General features: G+C 36.8%; 2 protein-coding genes across 2 annotated transcripts; one reads left to right on the top strand and one right to left on the bottom strand.

The window, feature by feature from the left end:
• The first annotated feature begins 231 nt into the window (after window positions 1-231).
• LOC112500126 (probable serine/threonine-protein kinase PBL17) lies at window positions 232-4,945 on the top strand. Its single transcript, XM_025103437.1, has 6 exons — window positions 232-470; window positions 1,023-1,366; window positions 2,798-2,933; window positions 3,483-3,619; window positions 4,258-4,381; window positions 4,485-4,945. Exons 1-6 carry the CDS (start codon window positions 410-412, stop codon window positions 4,790-4,792), a joined length of 1,110 nt encoding a protein of 369 aa, XP_024959205.1. The 5' UTR covers window positions 232-409; the 3' UTR covers window positions 4,793-4,945.
• Window positions 4,946-5,830: 885 nt separating this feature from the next.
• On the bottom strand, window positions 5,831-15,332 carry LOC112500127 (TORTIFOLIA1-like protein 2). Its single transcript, XM_025103438.1, has 7 exons — window positions 15,309-15,332; window positions 14,132-14,922; window positions 12,886-13,080; window positions 12,544-12,646; window positions 8,751-9,391; window positions 7,691-8,329; window positions 5,831-6,191 (listed from the first exon to the last, which is right to left on the bottom strand). The coding sequence occupies exons 2-7, from the start codon at window positions 14,768-14,770 to the stop codon at window positions 5,988-5,990; spliced, it is 2,421 nt and encodes an 806-aa protein (XP_024959206.1). The 5' UTR covers window positions 14,771-14,922; window positions 15,309-15,332; the 3' UTR covers window positions 5,831-5,987.
• Between the last annotated feature and the right edge of the window lie 2,385 nt (window positions 15,333-17,717).

The raw sequence follows: 17,717 nt of genomic DNA, 5'->3' as shown, positions 1-17,717 counted from the left end.
TATTACGATAAAAAAAATTATGGAAGTGCTCGCATTCGTTCAAAGTCAAAACTTTCTTTTTCATGTTTGATGAGACTGCACTCCTCACTCGTATCAAGAAACTGCAGGTATATTCTCTGCAACTCCCTTTTTCCCAGTTCTAAAGCAATGGCTTTTAACCTTCTATAGTTGTAAGATATGCATTAAAGATCGTAAATTTGAGAACCCATTTGATGTTTTTGCAGATTAAGACTGGATGGGAGTTTTCTTGAAATACTGAGATAAGATGGAAAAATGGCGTTAAAGAGATACATAGAGATTGATGTTTTGACTTTTTCTACAGTCAAAACTGACAAATCTTTAGCCAACAACAGTTTGTGAGAAATGTGAATCTTGATTGTCGATTCTTCTGTAAATTCATTATCCACTGATGGGTGTTTGTTTCAGTTCTGAGTATGATGAACAACATCATGCTTTCCAGACCAAGAAAGGTATTTTTCCACATTTTTAAGTCAAATTATTGATTCTTGTAAGCATGTTTATGTGCATTCTTGAGTAGATTTGTGAAGCAAAACTGGATATTGAAAATGGTTCATACATGGAAAGTAAAATAATGGGTTGAACCTGTTGATTAGTTTTTGCTCTTACATTTGGGTTGGAGCTTATTTGTACATCCCACTTTCAGAACATACTTTTGGATGGAATGTACACTTTTTCAGACCCTACTTGTGAATTAGATACACATTTTCCATACCCTACTTGTGAATCAGATACACATTTTCCATACCCTACTTGTGAATCAGATATAAAGACCCTACTTTTGAATGAGATATAATCTTTCATACCTTACTTTTGAATGGGATATACATCCTACAGACCCTACTTTTGAACATCTTTCATACCTTACTTTTGAATGGGATATACATCCTACAGACCCTACTTTTGAACAGGATATATACATTCTCTAAGCCCTACTTTTGAATGAGATATGCCAGGGTTTGTTTTGATTGGTTTCTGGTAAATGAAATTTTAATATGTTTCAGGTGAAATTGGACCACATCTAACCAAAGAAAGATGTACATCCCTGATCAAACCAAGCAACATGGAGTTACCTCATACAGCAAGTCCTAGATATGCAATGGTGATCACCAAAGATGTTAAAGATCTTCGGGAGAATCCTGGATACAGTAATCTTGATATCTTTACGTACGAAGAGATGCGAATTGCCACCAATCTGTTTCGACCATATCAAGTTTTAGGTCAAGGTGGTTTTGGGATCGTTTATAAAGGTGTTATAGATGAGAATGTGAGACCTGGTTATTCCAAAATACAAGTTGCCATTAAGGAGCTTGATCCAGAAGGAATCCAAGGTGATGGGGAATGGCTGGTATGTGCTTCTATCTGTGTTTCTTACTTTGTCCAACATCTTTCTTGAATTGCGTTTAAATCTGTCCATGCTCACGCCCATTAACGGCAAAGATTGGGTCCTTTGAATAAATGACTTTTTAATTATGAGAATGATCTTTTATTTTTTCATTTTTAGCTCAATGACCTTCGTCTGATCTGGTAGAACAGTCTGCTCCCGCAAAAGCTCAGAGATACACTAGAAGGTTATTTTGCAAAACCAGCTTTTGGAGAAGGTCGTTGAGCTAAATAGCCTAAAATGGGCTATTTAACTAAATGACCATATGTGAAAGTCATTTTTAAGTTCATTTTCAAGATTCTATGAGCAGCAGATTGTTTTACATTGCGTTTAACACTGCAGACAGGTTATTTGAAGGTTATTGAGTTAATAAAAGAAACTTAAGGGTGTTTAACACTAAAGATCATTTGAGGGTATAAGAGGAAATATGAGGAGCTGTTTGGTGAAATAGACATCATCAACTACCAAGATTGAATCACAGCACAAGTAGCATGGAGTTCTGATTGGAACCTGCCTTTGGAGTTAAACACCCTGCCTCCCTGTAAAATCTTACTAGAATGTTAGTTTGTAAAGGTGACCTCCATAGAAGGTTATATAACAAAATAGCCCCCTTACCGAACTACTTAAAACCATCAGCTTATCTATTATTTAAGATGGTTGAGAAAGACATGTTTGGAATGCTAGTCGTTGTTCTTTCTACTTGTTTGCTCGTGCTCTTGCACAAGCTGACAGTGTTCATGGAATAGTCTCTCTACTCTTTGGGGTAAAGGACAGGTCTGTGTTCATCTCACCCCCATACCCTACTTTTTCTACTTTCGACTGAGATTTTCTTCTTTTGAAGTATATAATATTTATATACGGCAAATGTAACAAATAAACTCACACACCCTCCTCACCTTTGATGAGGTTTGAACCCCTGACCTCCTAGGAGGCCAAGGACTACGATACCGCTAGGCCAAAGACCCTTTGGTTCGACTGAGATTTATTGTGTCAGTTTGGTTTGGTTTGGTTTTGTTTATGATACAATTCAATTGGAAGTTGAACCAAATAGGCCTAATGATAGAGTTTTATTGAATGTTTTCCAACAGTTAGAGCAATTGAGATCTCTTTACAATGAGTTTCTTTTAGAGAATAACCACCACCCCTACAACTGACCCCTCCACTCTATCTTATAGTGACCACTTGCACTCCTGATATCATCAGCAACTAACAACTCTACTTGCTTCACTTACTTAAAAGACCCGTTACCCTTTCTTTATTCTTCTCCTGGAATATGTAATTCTAAACCTGTTCGTATCAGTTTACGACGTCAAGACCATGCAACATACCATGTTGCTGCAGCTTTCAGAAGCGTGAAGATTTCAATTGTCTAATATGTTCTTATATGTTTTCCAGGCTGAAGTCAACTATTTAGGACAGCTGCAACACACTAATGTAGTGAAGCTTATCGGTTACTGCTGTGAGGAAGATCACCGCCTTTTAGTGTACGAGTATATGGCATTTGGCAGCCTGGAAAATCACCTTTTTCGGCGTGAGTACCTAAACAATCATCAAAATTTCTATATAGACATAAATCAACATGTTTATTAGGATGGAGTTGGTACGCGGAACATGATGGTAACAAAAACTTGTCCAACATTAGACTAGCCTATGTGGGACAAAGATGCAATTCATTGCTGTCCCACCAAAATAGGTAGAATAAAAGTGAGGGAGATGAGACAAGATTGGTAAGTTACTAAACTACCCCTGTCAAATTAAAACCCTAATACCTTCCAAATTCTTTCACCCGCTTACCTCAATCTCGCTCGTCGTGTCCAGTTCAGCCCATGTACCAAAAGCACCCTTAGTATCTGCGCTTTTGCTATTAGTGAATCCATGCCAAATCCAAAAGAATGGACTGAGATAAAGATTCACCTATAGTGTCATCATTGAAGGGTATTTTGGACATTTAGTAATAGTCAAACAGTTAATCAAACTACAAGGCAAGGATTGCAAGTTAATATAGAAACTTTAAGAAACTGATATTATGTCATGAGCCCGATTGCTGTTTACTTACATTCTACATATCCTTGTGAAAAAGGAGTATCTGCTACACTAACGTGGTCGAAGAGAATGAAGATAGCTTTGGATGCTGCAAAAGGGCTTGCTTTTCTTCATGATGCAGAAAGGCCTGTTATCTATCGAGATTTCAAAACATCAAATATCTTGTTAGATGCGGTTGGTCATACTAACTCTCTCTACCTCATAAGTTGAACTATGTTTTATTAAAGAAAAATACGGAAGTATTTAGAACAAAAGTGCTCCATGATATTAGCCTATTAGGAGGTTGAAAACTATTAGCAGCCCCGGACAGACCCTACTTTCAAGCGGGATATATTGGGTTTCGTTTCATTTGGTTTGGTTTGGAGACTATAAGCAGTCTCCAGACCATGATTTCAAGTGAGATATACTTGGATCTGTTTGGTTTGGAAACTATTAGCAGTCTCAGACTGTGCTTTCAAGTGAGATATACTTGGTTCCGTTTGGTTTGAAACTATTAGCAGTCTTCAGACCAAGCTTTCAAGTGAGATATACTGGGTTCCTTTTGGAAACTATTAGCAGTCCCCGAACCTTGCTTTCAAGTGAGATATATTGGGTTCCATTTGGAAACTGTAAGTAGTTCCCAACCCCTGCTTTTGAGTGAGATATACTGAGTTTTGTTTGGTTTGGTTTCAAAACAATAGCATTCACTGCACAAAATTTGACAACTCACCTGAATGTTGCTTTAAGTCGGTGCTTGCTGCATAAATTTGTGAATTAATAGTTGATAATATATGCTATTTTCCTATTTCTGATTGCAAAAACGAAACTTGCAGGACTTCAATGCAAAATTGTCGGATTTTGGGCTTGCGAAGAATGGGCCGATTGGAGAACAAACTCATGTAACGACGCGAGTTATGGGCACTTACGGATATGCAGCTCCCGAGTATATCATGACGGGTGAGTCATAAGCTACCCTAAACTAGTCATGGATATAGCATTTCTAACAGTTTCTTTGTAATTTCTCCAAACTAAAGACATTTTATTTTGATGTAATGATCAGGACACTTGACAGCTAGAAGTGATATATATGGCTTTGGAGTGGTGCTTCTTGAGATGTTGATTGGGAGAAAAGCCATGGACAACAGCAAGCCTAGCCATGAGCACAACCTGGTCGATTGGGCTAGACCGCTCCTAATCCACGAAAAGAAACTTTTGAGAATACTCGAGCCTAAAATGGAAGGTCAATACTCATCCAAGATCGCTCTCAAAGTTGCCAATTTGGCTCACCAATGTATTAGCCAAAACCCAAAAGGTAGGCCAGATGTAGGCCATATTGTTCAAGTACTTGAATCTCTTCAGACCAACTAGGTTGGTCTGAAAGAGGCTCGTGTTCAGACTTGATGAACACAAAGAACAATGAAAACAAGCTCCCGAAGGGGACTTGGTAAAAGCAGGAGTTGTTAAGAGATGAACTCAAGTTTATGCATGCTTTGTTGATCTGGTTAGTGGAAGTTTTCTACCAAAAGAGAAGTCTCTTGATATGCTGTTAGCTTTTCTTGAAAACAAGCATGTAATCCCGCATTTCTTTTCTAGAACTAACTGGACATTTGATCTTGCCAGTATTAAAATATGCAGAGCTGGAAGTTAAAATTCAAAAAGAATAACATAACTAAAATATAACCAAAAGGGTCAACCAAGTTATTGGTAAAGCCCAGTCTTCCAGGATGTCAAAGGTTGTTCAAATCTCATTAAAGATGAAGAATGTGCATGAGTATTTTCCCTATACAAATACTTCAAAAAATGCAGTAATAGAAATATTTATTGCAAAATAGAAGATAAAACAAACATTGAACTTAGAATCATTGAACTTGTATAACGATCAAAAAGTATCAAAGGTTGGAACCAAGAGAAATAGGGCCATCACGCGATGGGTGATGTCCCGGACCATACTTTTGGGTGGGATATACTGGTTTGGTTAGGGATTTGTCATCTCCTTTTTGGTTGTTTGGTCCATTTCCAGCTTAACCATTCATAATCGGTTGCAGTCATAACTGATCCCAAACAGGTTCCTGTTTTTCCCTATAACTAGAATTCACCACAAGCACTCAACCACAAACATCTAATGAGCAAATACTGGGGACTCATAAGCATCCAAAGCTACAACAAAAAGTCATCATTTTCCTGCATAAGAAAATTCCAAGTCACATTCTATTATCTTTTTCCAGTTACCAGTAAACTTTGAATTGAAATGAAGTGTTAAAACTATATATATTTAACCATATAGAAAGGGTTAGAATAGAAACATTCTAAAGATGAATAATATAACAAAATTATACCGTCAATTTTGCATTTGGAAAGTACTTTGTTTAAATCCTTAAAATAAAAAAATGCAAAAAATGTGGAAGATTTAAGAAAAGACCAACAAAATTTGAATATGGACCCTTTCCGGTGACATGGGTGAATTAAAATTGTGAGTCACTATTCAGCCATATGAGCTATTCAGGGTGAGTTGAATGGGGACCCTTTTCAGATAAACTACACAATTACGTATTAGAAAATTTTGCTATACAGCCATACAAGTAAATGAAGATGATTCCTTACCCCAAAAATTTTGCAGCTTTATCACTAATTGTGTTATAGATCTTCTCGCCATAGCATTTGGAAACTCCATGTTTACAGCCTCCTCAATCGCACACAAGAATTCCCTTCGTGTTTTTGCAGTGAGGACAAGGTGGTTTGGTCCATGTACACTAGACAAGTCCACCATCTAGATAACGAGAAACTTTAGAGACTAGTTCCACTAAACCAAATATTGAAAAAGGATACTTGGGATACAATTATACCACCATTGTCTAATCAAAATTACAATATTTGACTTGAGACTTGGTATAGATAAAGGATTTGACCATTTATCAAGTATCTAAAAGTGTACAAAAGATGTTACACAAATAGGTTTAGGGTTGGGTTCCACTGAGAAAGGAAGTTATGGTGAGAAGCATAAGAAGAGATCTCCACCCTTGGATCAATCCTAATTGAATGTTAATACTAATGAGGTGCACCGAGATGCATCGGATCAATTCCCTTCTAAAGCATGATTCGTGGGTGAACATGAGATTAAAAGTGATCAAGCGTTCATATCTCTTCTTACCATCTTAACTCCTCATTTCACATGATCCTTCGCCAATAGGGTTAATGATAATGTCCATGCATGTCTCTGAGTCAAACTAAAGTTACCAATTTAACCAATGAATGATCACGTGTCATGATGATAGTGGGTAAATAAATACATCCTCCATCCCAAAATAAATGTCCACAATGAAAAAGATATACATTTTAAAATCATGTACTTATTACACTTTTCAATTGACTAAATGACAATTTTACCCTTGATAATAGAGGGAGTAATGAATTTATCTATCTCATAACTAAGGGTAGAATTGGAAAACAATCACTTAGGAGCCGTTTACTAAACACTTATCCGGACAAGCGCTTACCAAGTCACATTACCTTAAGAACGAAAGAATATAAGAAAGACCAAATATCTTACCCGGTAAGAACGAAAGCAAGGACAAATAGTCTTACGTGGTAAGTGAGGAAGACTACTTTTCCCATGGATAGCGCTTACATGGTAAATTGTTGCATATGACGCCATATTGGTGGATTAAAATATTACCCAGTAAGTAAGTGATAGTGTTAAATTTTACCGGTAAGCTCTTACCGAGTAAGTGTTTGGTAAACGGCCCCTTAGTTTTGAAAGTGGACACTTATTTTGGATGGAGGAGTAACTTTTAGCATGAAAACTTTCCAGAGCAGGAATGTTGCAATTTTTATGGGACATACCAAAAACAAATGTTGCATTTCTCTTCGAAAAAATGGGCATTATTAATTTAGCTACTATACTTTATCAAATTCAAAATTATGTCATAACGGCTCGTAATGTAGGAAAATTGAAAATTCGCAAGAGAAATGCGAATATATCTCTAAGTGAAACAAGTGGTATGTTATGCTAAATTGACTTGTAGCTTTCATGATGCCTACTAAGACACTAGAATTGGTCACACGGTGCTGAAGCGAAGTAGGTTAGGCTCCTGCGACTTCAAAAACGACATCCAACAAGTTTTGTTCAATTTTATTCCCACAAAGCAACAACACTATCTTTTTTCAAGAACTTATTGAAGCATAAAACATGGATAACAGTTGAAAAACCCAAGTTTCAAAGTAAAAAAGATAGCAATAAATCTTGTGCAGAAGAATAAGAGTGTTTACCTGCTGCAGCCAAGGGATTATTGAAATCATGAATTGTTGTTCTGACAAGAAAGACGCCAAAGTGCTGACAATCACATTTGCAGTCCGGGGTGATAACCTTTCCAGAACAGGGCCCGTTTTATCAAGAAGTTCGAATAAAACGACCTCATCACCAGAATTCAGGGCATCAATGTATGCAGCCTCTATGTCTCCTTGTGACAGACGACCTTTTATTACTTTCCGCAGGCTATTTTGCACTTGTAAATCATTACATCTGCCACTGTCAAGAGAAAATACAGCGTCCCCATTTCTATTTAGACTGGCATGGTTTCTACTTGTGGGGTCCATCCAAGAGTCTGCTCGTTGGTTATCATAATTTCCAGATTTACCCCTTCCAAATGTGCATTCATCTGAAGCATCAGCTTGTTTTGGAGGCTGCAATGGAGATTTCCTATTGCGTATATCCACAGATATCCTTGGGGTGCATGTTGAGAGTCTAGGAGCAGCAGTAGTGGAACTTCTCGTCAAAAATTTGACAGTTGATTCTGAATGTCTTTCTCCATGAATGAAGTTTTGTGCCATTCGATCCACCACATGTTCCAAACTTGACACCTTTAACTGTGTTATCGACAAGCTATCTGCTGTCTTGGTAGTGAACACCTAATAAGAAAATAGGACAAATAAGTATGTTAAGAAATCATGTGGCTGTAAGAATTATGGAAGGGGGAAGTTCAAATAAGAATCGTAAATATTTTGAGAACCTGAAACTTGCTATTTCATGAGTTATTCATGATAATAACCCTAAAATATTCATGAATAACATTCATCGTGAATATTCATCGTAAATATCTATCATGAATTCATCATGAATATCATAATTTTCATTATTGATGATATTTATCATAAATAACTATCACGATATTCATCATGAATATCAAGATATCTATCACCATATTGATCATGAATAGTTGGTTCTCCTGTTCTAAAAATATTTATAATTCTCATTTGAACCTGACCCATTATGGAATACTTGAACTCAGCAAAATCCTAGCATTAAGATCTAGAAAATTTGATTTAAGACCTGCAACAGATCTAAGAGATTGGACTGTTTGTTTTCGATATCTATAAGCTTCTCTCGAAAGAATGCTATTTCCATTGCTGTTTGCATGCAACAACCATGATGAGTTTCAGAACTTGATTCTGTGATAGTTGAGTCAAGACTTCTACAACCCTCAATCTTCGCAAAGTACCTCTGTTCTTCAGTACTCATTTCTTTGTCCACCTGGAATTGATTCACTCCTAATGAATTTACCAATTTACCCTTCACCTGGCAGTTCTCAGTAGTTGGCACCAACTTGGCTTCGAATTTTTCAGTTTTGATATTGGATGCAGAAAAGAATTCAAGTTTGTCATCCATAGGCACATATTCGAAGCCAATATCTTGAGTACTAGTGATATCAGATCTAGTCCTTTCATATGTCTTTGTAACAGAACTTCCTTCAGATTCTCCATCAGGAGCATATGCTAGAGAAACATTACGAGTATTTGGAACGCTGACTTCTATATTCCAATCATTTGCATTGGAATGCTGAGGACTTCCCACATAACTATGGCAGTTTTTTCTAACTGAAAGAGGAACTCTTTTCTCAACTGACTCCCTATGAACGCTTGTATTCTTTACCGCGGACTCCCTGGCACTCAAAATGTCACTGTAATCACCTCCTGAAAATTTTAGCATGATTCACATATCATGTTAGAAAACAATATCAAATATGACAAAATGCAAGGGAAAACAAGTAGCCAAATTGAAACAATTTAAGGCAAAAGATTAGTGTTACCATTTTCATATTTGTTGTTAAACCATGACCATTTTCCATTATATTAAATCTAATTTAGATGCTGAAATATAAGGCTGAGATGTACCCTAGTTGTACAGTCGGGATGTAGGTGTCCCTGTCTTGAAGTAATTGTGGAAAGAATAATACCATGGTTCACATTGTCCTCGTAATCTTAAGTATTTTCGGTACCACAGCCATTAGGAATTAGAGAATCCATATCAACTCCTAGCTGAGGTTGAGGAATGAGAAGGAGCCAATGGTTGAGGGTCAAGCACCCTCAAAGATGTGGAACTAGCAGAAGTCATGTGGGCGTCCAAATTAAAAGAATATCTAAACTGTCTCGTATTGACACAGTCACACTACTTGGATACACTTTGGCAAAAAGGATTCAGCAAATACTTGAACTCCAATTGACACATGAATACATTGACCACAATAATATCTATAAAATGTCCTGTGTACTAAATTAATCGATTGTCAATATAACTTCTAATGTTAAATGCTTTGTGTGGTGATTGTGGTGACTATATGTACCCGGCATATCCATTGACGATAGAGAATAAGTTGTTACTCAATAATAATGTTTGAGAGCTATGGGTAGCTTTTTGCATGTTTTATCATACTCAACTTATACAGGATGCAGAATTAGTAGGTACTCGAACAATCTGAATTACAAGACATATAAGGCAAACTTGTGAATATAAAATGTCAAGGGTTTAGTAATATATATTGGATCTCCTTCATATGGACATACATCATCAATGTGGAACTATGTAAATTTGTTCTAGTACTATTGTTGTCTCTTCTGTTACATGTTTGCATTATATTTATGTTTTTGATATATTGAAGCTTGTGGCTCGTTAAATGTTTTGTTGGATTTTCTGTTATGCATCGATGTTGGGTGACATCTCGTTTGTGATATTTGGGATGCATAGATCTCCAATCCTAACACTAGATCTCACTCCTCAACATCTGTAGCATGAGGCTGTATTGATACAATGGAACAAGTTTCGTAATTGATGCATGCTTTTAGTGATGACTCTTTCCAGTTAAAAGGAATGTCTTGATCCTCTTTTTTGTTCTCCACCTCAAAGATGTTAAACCATGACCATTTTCCATTCTCTCATAACCAATTTTGATCCCGAAATACAAGACTGACCACAAGGTTGAGTAGGCCATGGGTTTCCCCCAAAAGGGGAGGGCTGGTTGGTTTGTGATGCTTAGGGTGTAGAGACTAAATAAAACACCCTATGCCACAAAACGTACTATTTTTAGAAGGTTTTTGAACCTAGTCAGGCTAGGAGGATCTTTTACTAAATATTGAAAAAAGATACAATGGGAGGAACAAAAACCAAATTCCGAATAACAAAACACACATCACACAACATGATGTCTTTCTGCATTTCTCGACGAAAAAACATCAATATCATAGTTGACATTTGCTAAAAACTTACGTTTGATATTCATAATTGTTAACCCGTTAATTGTATCTTAATTCTTGACTGAGGGTAGCCGCAAATACAACTTCAACAAGTCCGATTTTGAGAAACTTCTTTCTTCTGATGCTACAGTAAGCAAAATATTGTAAGCAAGTAGTACATGTGGAAACATCTTTAATCTTCTCTGCTAACTCTATAATTTGAATAGATACCCAAGGCTTTTCTCTCTCGTATGCCTCATGCTACGAAGTGATTATTGTACCCAACACTCTCAACACATAACTATTGGATGGTTTAATGTGTGAGATCATTCTTGATTAAGTAGGTTTGTCACTTTAAATAAGCAAACCAACAAGTTTTATCCATGTTGGTGCGGAAGTGGTGGGACGGGGAGTAGTGAGGGCAGGAGTGAGGGCGGGGTGGGGGTAGGTGGGTGGGGGTGTAGCTGTGACGATAACAGTAGTGGCATGGTGGTCGGTAGCGTGTGGGTGGGGTGGGGGCAGGGCGCGTGGGGTGGTAGCTGTGACGACAACAGTAGTGACATGGTGGTGAGCATGGGTAGGGTGCGTGGGGGACGGTGGTGGGGACGGTGGGGGTGGTCCAAACGAAGATGGAGATTCGAATTCTTTTGAGAGATTCCATTCCAATTCCTACAAACCAAACCCGTGATCAAATTCCATTCCCGTTCCTTCAAAGTCATTGATGGATTCCAATTCCACCAAATTCCATTCTACGAACCAAACGCCCCCTTAACATCATTAATATGAATACTCTTAACTGAATTCATCCATGAATTGCTACATTATAAAACAGCCAATTAACTAGTATCAAAACCACCTAATCACCTAGCATCTTCGGTTGCTATTCCATGATCTTTTGCTACAGAAAAAAAATGTAACTAGACAGTAAGAAATGTTAGTAAACTTATATGGGACTTACCCTTGAGCCTTGATAAAAAGTTATCAAAGATCAATCCCTGAAAATGAAGAAACACGTTTCAAGGAACTTTCTCCTACAGAACATCATTTCCCAGTTTATCCTATAATAAGATTTTATATATATATATATATATATATATATACATATATATATATATACATATATATATACATATATATATACATATATATATATATGAAGGTACTAGGAAAGCCTTAATACATGATAAATAGTCAAATACATAAGAACCTGCCAAATCATACAACTATAACTTCTCTCAACTTCAACTTTGTCACTCTCAATGATCTCTACTTATTTTCTGTAGTTACTTTAAGCACCTAAACTCTAAAGACCAACAAAATGATACACATTCATCAAGTAAATAATCTTTAGGTGGCTAACAAACTTATTCCTGGATTCATTATTAATGATACCAACAAAACGTGTCGCCACTGGCCATGTCAAGATAACCATGTAAGACATGTCATGTATATCAAATGATCCCCCATCAAGCAAGCAAAATGCACCAAAAGGACCCACAATAATGCACAGGTGTAAGAAAATCTCATGAAGACACCATAATGCACTTAAAAGACATATGAACGAAGATATTAACAGCAGTTAGCACTAATTAACAAATAATGATAAAAGGGGGTACCAGTAGTGAAAGATCCAGCTTCTGGAAGTTCAGACGCAACAGTTCCTTTAAGATTTCTCCATAGCTGTAAGGTCTGCAATACTGTGTCCCTAACTGGTTTGACCTGTATGTATACAAGAAGCAACCCTTGAATCCAACATAAACACAATTATTTCGACCCCTCCCCCCGAGATGCACAAAGAGCCCGAAAAAGCCCGGGCCTAGCAAGCCAGGGACAAAGGGAGTAATTTGCAACACATGAGCAAATAGGCATTTTTTGACGACCTAAAATAGAAAGTGGTGCCCTTTTTTGGGACAAAGGGAGTAATATCGGGAGATGTTGATTGCAGAATGAACACTGACCTTGTCAAAGCGACACAATTCAAGGGAACGGATGCACGACGACTTGAAAGAACCAAAATATAATCCATTGGTCGATGCAATTTCTGCTAATGCTGAAGATGCAGCTTTGCGTGTTCTCCAATCACTGTTCTTAAGAGCTTCTTGGATACTAGTCATTGCAGCAGTTAAAGTATTTTGTGTTGACGCCCCGCCTGCCTGAATTTTAAGAAGTTACTCTGAAGTTATTGATATGAAACGAGGAACAATAAATACTAATAAAAATTGTGTTACTATATACTTCCTCCATCGAAAATAAATGTCCACAATGAAAACGGCACGTAGCTCTGGAAATGTGTAATTAGAGAGTAAAGAAATTTCTCCATCTCATTATTAGGGTACAATTGGAAAGTAGACACTTACTTTTACAAAGGAAAGTGAGGAAGCAAATCACATAATAAAGAGTAGGTGGCCATTTATTTTGGGACAAACTAAAATAGAAATATGAACACTTATTTTGGGATGGAAGTAACCAGGGCAATATAATGATCATGTGAATCACACATAACCACAGCTAAAGTTAATTTTCTTAGTGTGCCCTAAAAGAATACAAACTAGGGGATGATTTGAGCAGAACCAAAGCTAAGCTGGTTGGCTCAAACCTCAGCTCTTGAGATGATACAGCTCGGCGTCAGCCCATGAGCTCAGAGAACTCAGGATCTGGCTTGGCTCACCGAAAGCTAGAGCTTTGGCTCAACTATTGTTTCCTTGGCTTGTGTAAGCTTGAGCCTTGGCTTGGCTCCTATAGGCTTCGGTTGTATGAACTAGCATACAACTAAATTAAATCCTTCAAATAAACCTTCTTTAAAGAATCACGATCCTAATTCCTAAGAGGCCGAGACTAGTGAGTTAAAAAGATATAAGTTACACTAAGTGAGTCATATAGGCTAATGTAGGCTCGGCTCATGAAGCTCAGCATAATACCAAGCACAAGCCACGCTATGCTCAAGCTTGGCTCAGGGTTCAAATGCGCAGACTTAGCTACAAGCATGAAAGGCACAAGTTAAAAGAATATCAATATGCAGTAAATATTATAAAATTCTAAGAATACAATCTGCAGCTTGCAAGAAACAGAACTTTCTGTTAATAGTTGCCATTTGCCAAAGAAGACCGTTGAAGTAAATATAAATTATAAATACGTGAGCAAAAAGTCGTACTTCTTTGCAAGAAAATTCATAGTGAGGCTTACATGAGTTGACTCAAAACTGACCTGAATGATACTTCTGTTTAACTCAATAATGGCTGGTTTTACCAAGAAACGTGGATTATTGAGCAATTTTGTCGTCTTTTCTAACATCCTTTGTAGAATAGACACCGGTGGATCCGTTGCATTGTCGATTACCCGAGCTAAACATAAAGCTGAACCACATTGAACATGTTTATTTTGCTCACTGATTGCTTCAAAAAGAGGTCTCACTAATACAACAAAACTTCCCTCAAGCTGACTCTCAGAAGAGCTTAATTTCGATGCTAAAATACCCATGGTTTCCACACATGCATCTCTCACAACAGAATCAGGATCTTTTAGTCTTTTTACTATGCTAGCAGCCATTTTTCCAATGTGCGGACCAATGAGATCCTGGTGGAAGGTTGCGAGCATACCCATGAGTCTGATACATTCCTTTCGAACAGCCTTCTTCTGGTCTGAATCAGTGTCTAAGATGCATGACAAAAATGGGGACACTCCTTCCGGGCTCAAACATTTGATTGATCTTTCAAGCTCCTCAACCCCTATTTGGTATGTATCTCGATCAGAAATCTTGTTTAGTGCCAAAAGAACCCGCTGTTTTAGCTCAAAAATAACCCTAGTGGTGGTTCCTCTTGATTTCAAATGGGTCTGCATCTTCATCTTTCAAACCATCAACCAAATTCCCAATTATCGTGTTTATGGTATCAAACTTCCATTGGAACAGATAAAACAACACTCCTCAAAATGCAAAACGATCACCATATAATGCATCTTCATATTGTTCAATTGAGATCAAGACCAAACAGAACAAACTGCAGGAAAATAGAAACAACTCATTACAGGAAAATAGAAAGAACTCATTACAAGAAAAGGGAACTAATCGTAATACCAAATCACTTCATAAAAACATAAAATATCCCCAAATCCAAAAGAGAATCAGATATATACTGCATCAAGTAAACATCAATCAAGATCACTGTCTGAAATGAAAAAAAAATCCTCTCAGAAATATAACCAAAAGTAAACCACCTTGAAATACAAAAAAAAATGACATTTTCCAATCAATTCAAGTGCCCAGAAATAATATACACCACAATCATATACCAGAAACACATAGCAATCACCTTTTGTTTGTACATAGTTCAAGATACAGAAGATGAGTTCAATTCGACATTGAAATAAAAGAGGGAAAACTTACATTGAAAGGTGACCGACTGCACTCCTCCAATCCGTACATTCAAACCCTACAAGTATAAACACAAATGAAGGAAAAAGTTAGTCAAAACAAGAAGGTAACCAACTTTAATATCCATCAACATATGAAATAAAGTTTAAATCAATCAAAAACGGTAAGATTTGTTTAGTTCAAATCAAGATTGTGGGTCTAATACATACGAAATGGGAATCTGTAATAAAGACGTGTACGCGAAGATCGAGGAAATCATACCCATAAATTTAGAGACAGATAGAAAATTGAGTTTATTATAATAATGTGTAGGAGTTCGTTTTTTCTCTGTTTTCGCGCTTTTGAAACAGCGGATTCGAATTTGAAGGCGTTGCTGTCTTTTATTGTTTGTATTCTCCTCCCTTGGAAAATCCCTGCATTTAGTTCCAGATGGAATGGAATGTTTTTAAAGTTTGATTACTTTGTTGGGTTGGAATTGGAATGAAATATTGGTAACCATCAAAATGTCGTTTTTTAAAAATTCTGAAATTTTTAAAACTAAAAATACTTTAATAAAATAACTATTTAATGTGTAAAACAATATAAAATACATAATTTAAATATAACCATAAACCAAACAATATTATTAAATGGACATTAAAGTTGTTTTTCAAAATAGCTAATCTTTTATCATGTAAAATAGATTGATGGTTCAGATCGACGGTGGTTCAAATCGGCAGGGGCCGACGGTGGTTTAGATCGACGGTGGTTCAGATGATGGTGGTCGGAGGTGGTTCAAATCGGCAGTGGTCAACGGTGGTTCAGATCGACGCTGGGTGACGGTGATTCTGATCAGTGGTAGTCGCCGGTGGTCGGCGATAGTTCATATCGGTGGTAGTCCCTGGTGTTTCAGATCGTGGTTGTCGAAGTGGTTCAGATCGGTGAAGGTCAACGGTGGTTTAGATAGACGATGGTCGGCAATTGACAGTTGTCCAGATCGGTGGTGGTCAATGGTAGTTCAAATGATGATGGTTGACGGTGGTTCAGATGGCGGTGGTCGGAGGTGGGCATATTTGGTTTTATGAGATTAGGGTATATTGGGTCAAGTACATATTTAATATTATAAAAATAAAGAATTTCATTTCAACAAAATACCATATAGTTGCTAAGGGGTGTTAAAGAAAGAGATATAGAACCATATTAGTAAGCATTAAGCAAGGAAATTTGTGAGTTCACCAAGGCTCATAAACTTGAGCAAAATCCAAAAACTAAGGGGCCGTTTACCTAAATGCTTACCCGGTAAGCGCTTATCATTAGGCGTCAACACTGTAATTACTCTACCGGATAAGATTGTAGTACATCAAACTAGTATTGTATGCAACAATTTACCCGGTAAGCGCTTACCCGGGTAAGAGTCGTCACCCTCACTTACCGAGTAAGACTCTTCATCCTTATCATTGCTCTTACTGGGTAAGATTTTTTACTATTGTCATGCTCATCCGGTAAAGAAAATTACCTGGTAAGCACTTACCGGGTAAACATTTAGTAAACGGCACCTAAATGTTTTTCTTGATCCAAAAAACGAATGAAAAGCACTGTAAACCGTGCATTAATTCATCAAAATGCAGCATGCTATTGCTAATTGCTAATTAACCAAAATTGGTTCTAAGAAAGGGCGGACCATCGCCCACAGCATCTCATTGTCTGTGGGCCAAAAGACCGATGAAAATGTTACAAATGATACAAACCAATCAATTAAAAATTTTATGGAAATGATGAAAATTCATTTATTATGATTTAAATATTTAAATAAGATGATTAAAGTTAATTAGTTATGATTAATACTTTATATTAATAAACAATCGATATATTTATGAAATTCAAATATTTATTAGAATAATAGACGTTTGATTTGTAACATTTGATTGAACCTCTATACACATATTGTTATGATATATTAAATATATGATATATGAATTAACATGCTATATGTTGACACATATTATATGTTTATACTTTATGTCTTGTTTTTTGTATTGAATTTAGTTTTTTATAATAACAAACATTCGTTTAAGATTTTTATAATACCTATTGTGCCTTATAACGCACCGGGCCGATAAAATGTTAGGATCACCAAGAAGATGGGAGTCGAGGGGTAAAGTTGTACTGTACAAGCCAAGACTCTGTAAAAATAATAACTCTTACCTGGTAAAAATTTACTCAAAAACTTCTAAATCATCATATGCTTATCATCTATATCCAAATATCTTTATTCGAAACAAATCAAGAAACATAAACCACAAGGGCGGTGTCTAATTGGTTTGAATTTGAGCTCCAAAGGTCAAAAGTGTCTAGAGGTCCTGCGTTCGAATCCAAGGAGGAATAAAAATAACCTTGTAACCATGGAGGTTCAAATGCGGTGATTCACGGATGGTCGCCCTA

Source organism: Cynara cardunculus, assembly GCF_001531365.2.
Source record: "Cynara cardunculus var. scolymus isolate 2C chromosome LG 17, CcrdV1, whole genome shotgun sequence".
Lineage (NCBI taxonomy): Eukaryota > Viridiplantae > Streptophyta > Magnoliopsida > Asterales > Asteraceae > Cynara > Cynara cardunculus.
Note: the sequence above shows the minus strand (reverse complement) of the source record. Positions and strands in the feature narration are given on the sequence as shown.

What these genes read in the sequence shown, in the direction of transcription:
- LOC112500126 (XM_025103437.1), top strand. Translation starts at nt 410, where the DNA reads ATGGGTGTTTGTTTCAGTTCTGAGTATGATGAACAACATCATGCTTTC. An exon ending in TGCTTTCCAGACCAAGAAAG is followed by an intron (nt 471 to 1,022) that starts GTATTTTTCCAC and finishes AATATGTTTCAG; the next exon opens with GTGAAATTGGACCACATCTA. An exon ending in CAAATATCTTGTTAGATGCG is followed by an intron (nt 3,620 to 4,257) that starts GTTGGTCATACT and finishes CGAAACTTGCAG; the next exon opens with GACTTCAATGCAAAATTGTC.
- LOC112500127 (XM_025103438.1), bottom strand. Translation starts at nt 14,770, where the DNA reads ATGAAGATGCAGACCCATTTGAAATCAAGAGGAACCACCACTAGGGTT. An exon ending in AATTGTGTCGCTTTGACAAG is followed by an intron (nt 12,647 to 12,885) that starts GTCAGTGTTCAT and finishes GTATACATACAG; the next exon opens with GTCAAACCAGTTAGGGACAC. An exon ending in TAATCCCTTGGCTGCAGCAG is followed by an intron (nt 6,192 to 7,690) that starts GTAAACACTCTT and finishes CTCGTTATCTAG; the next exon opens with ATGGTGGACTTGTCTAGTGT.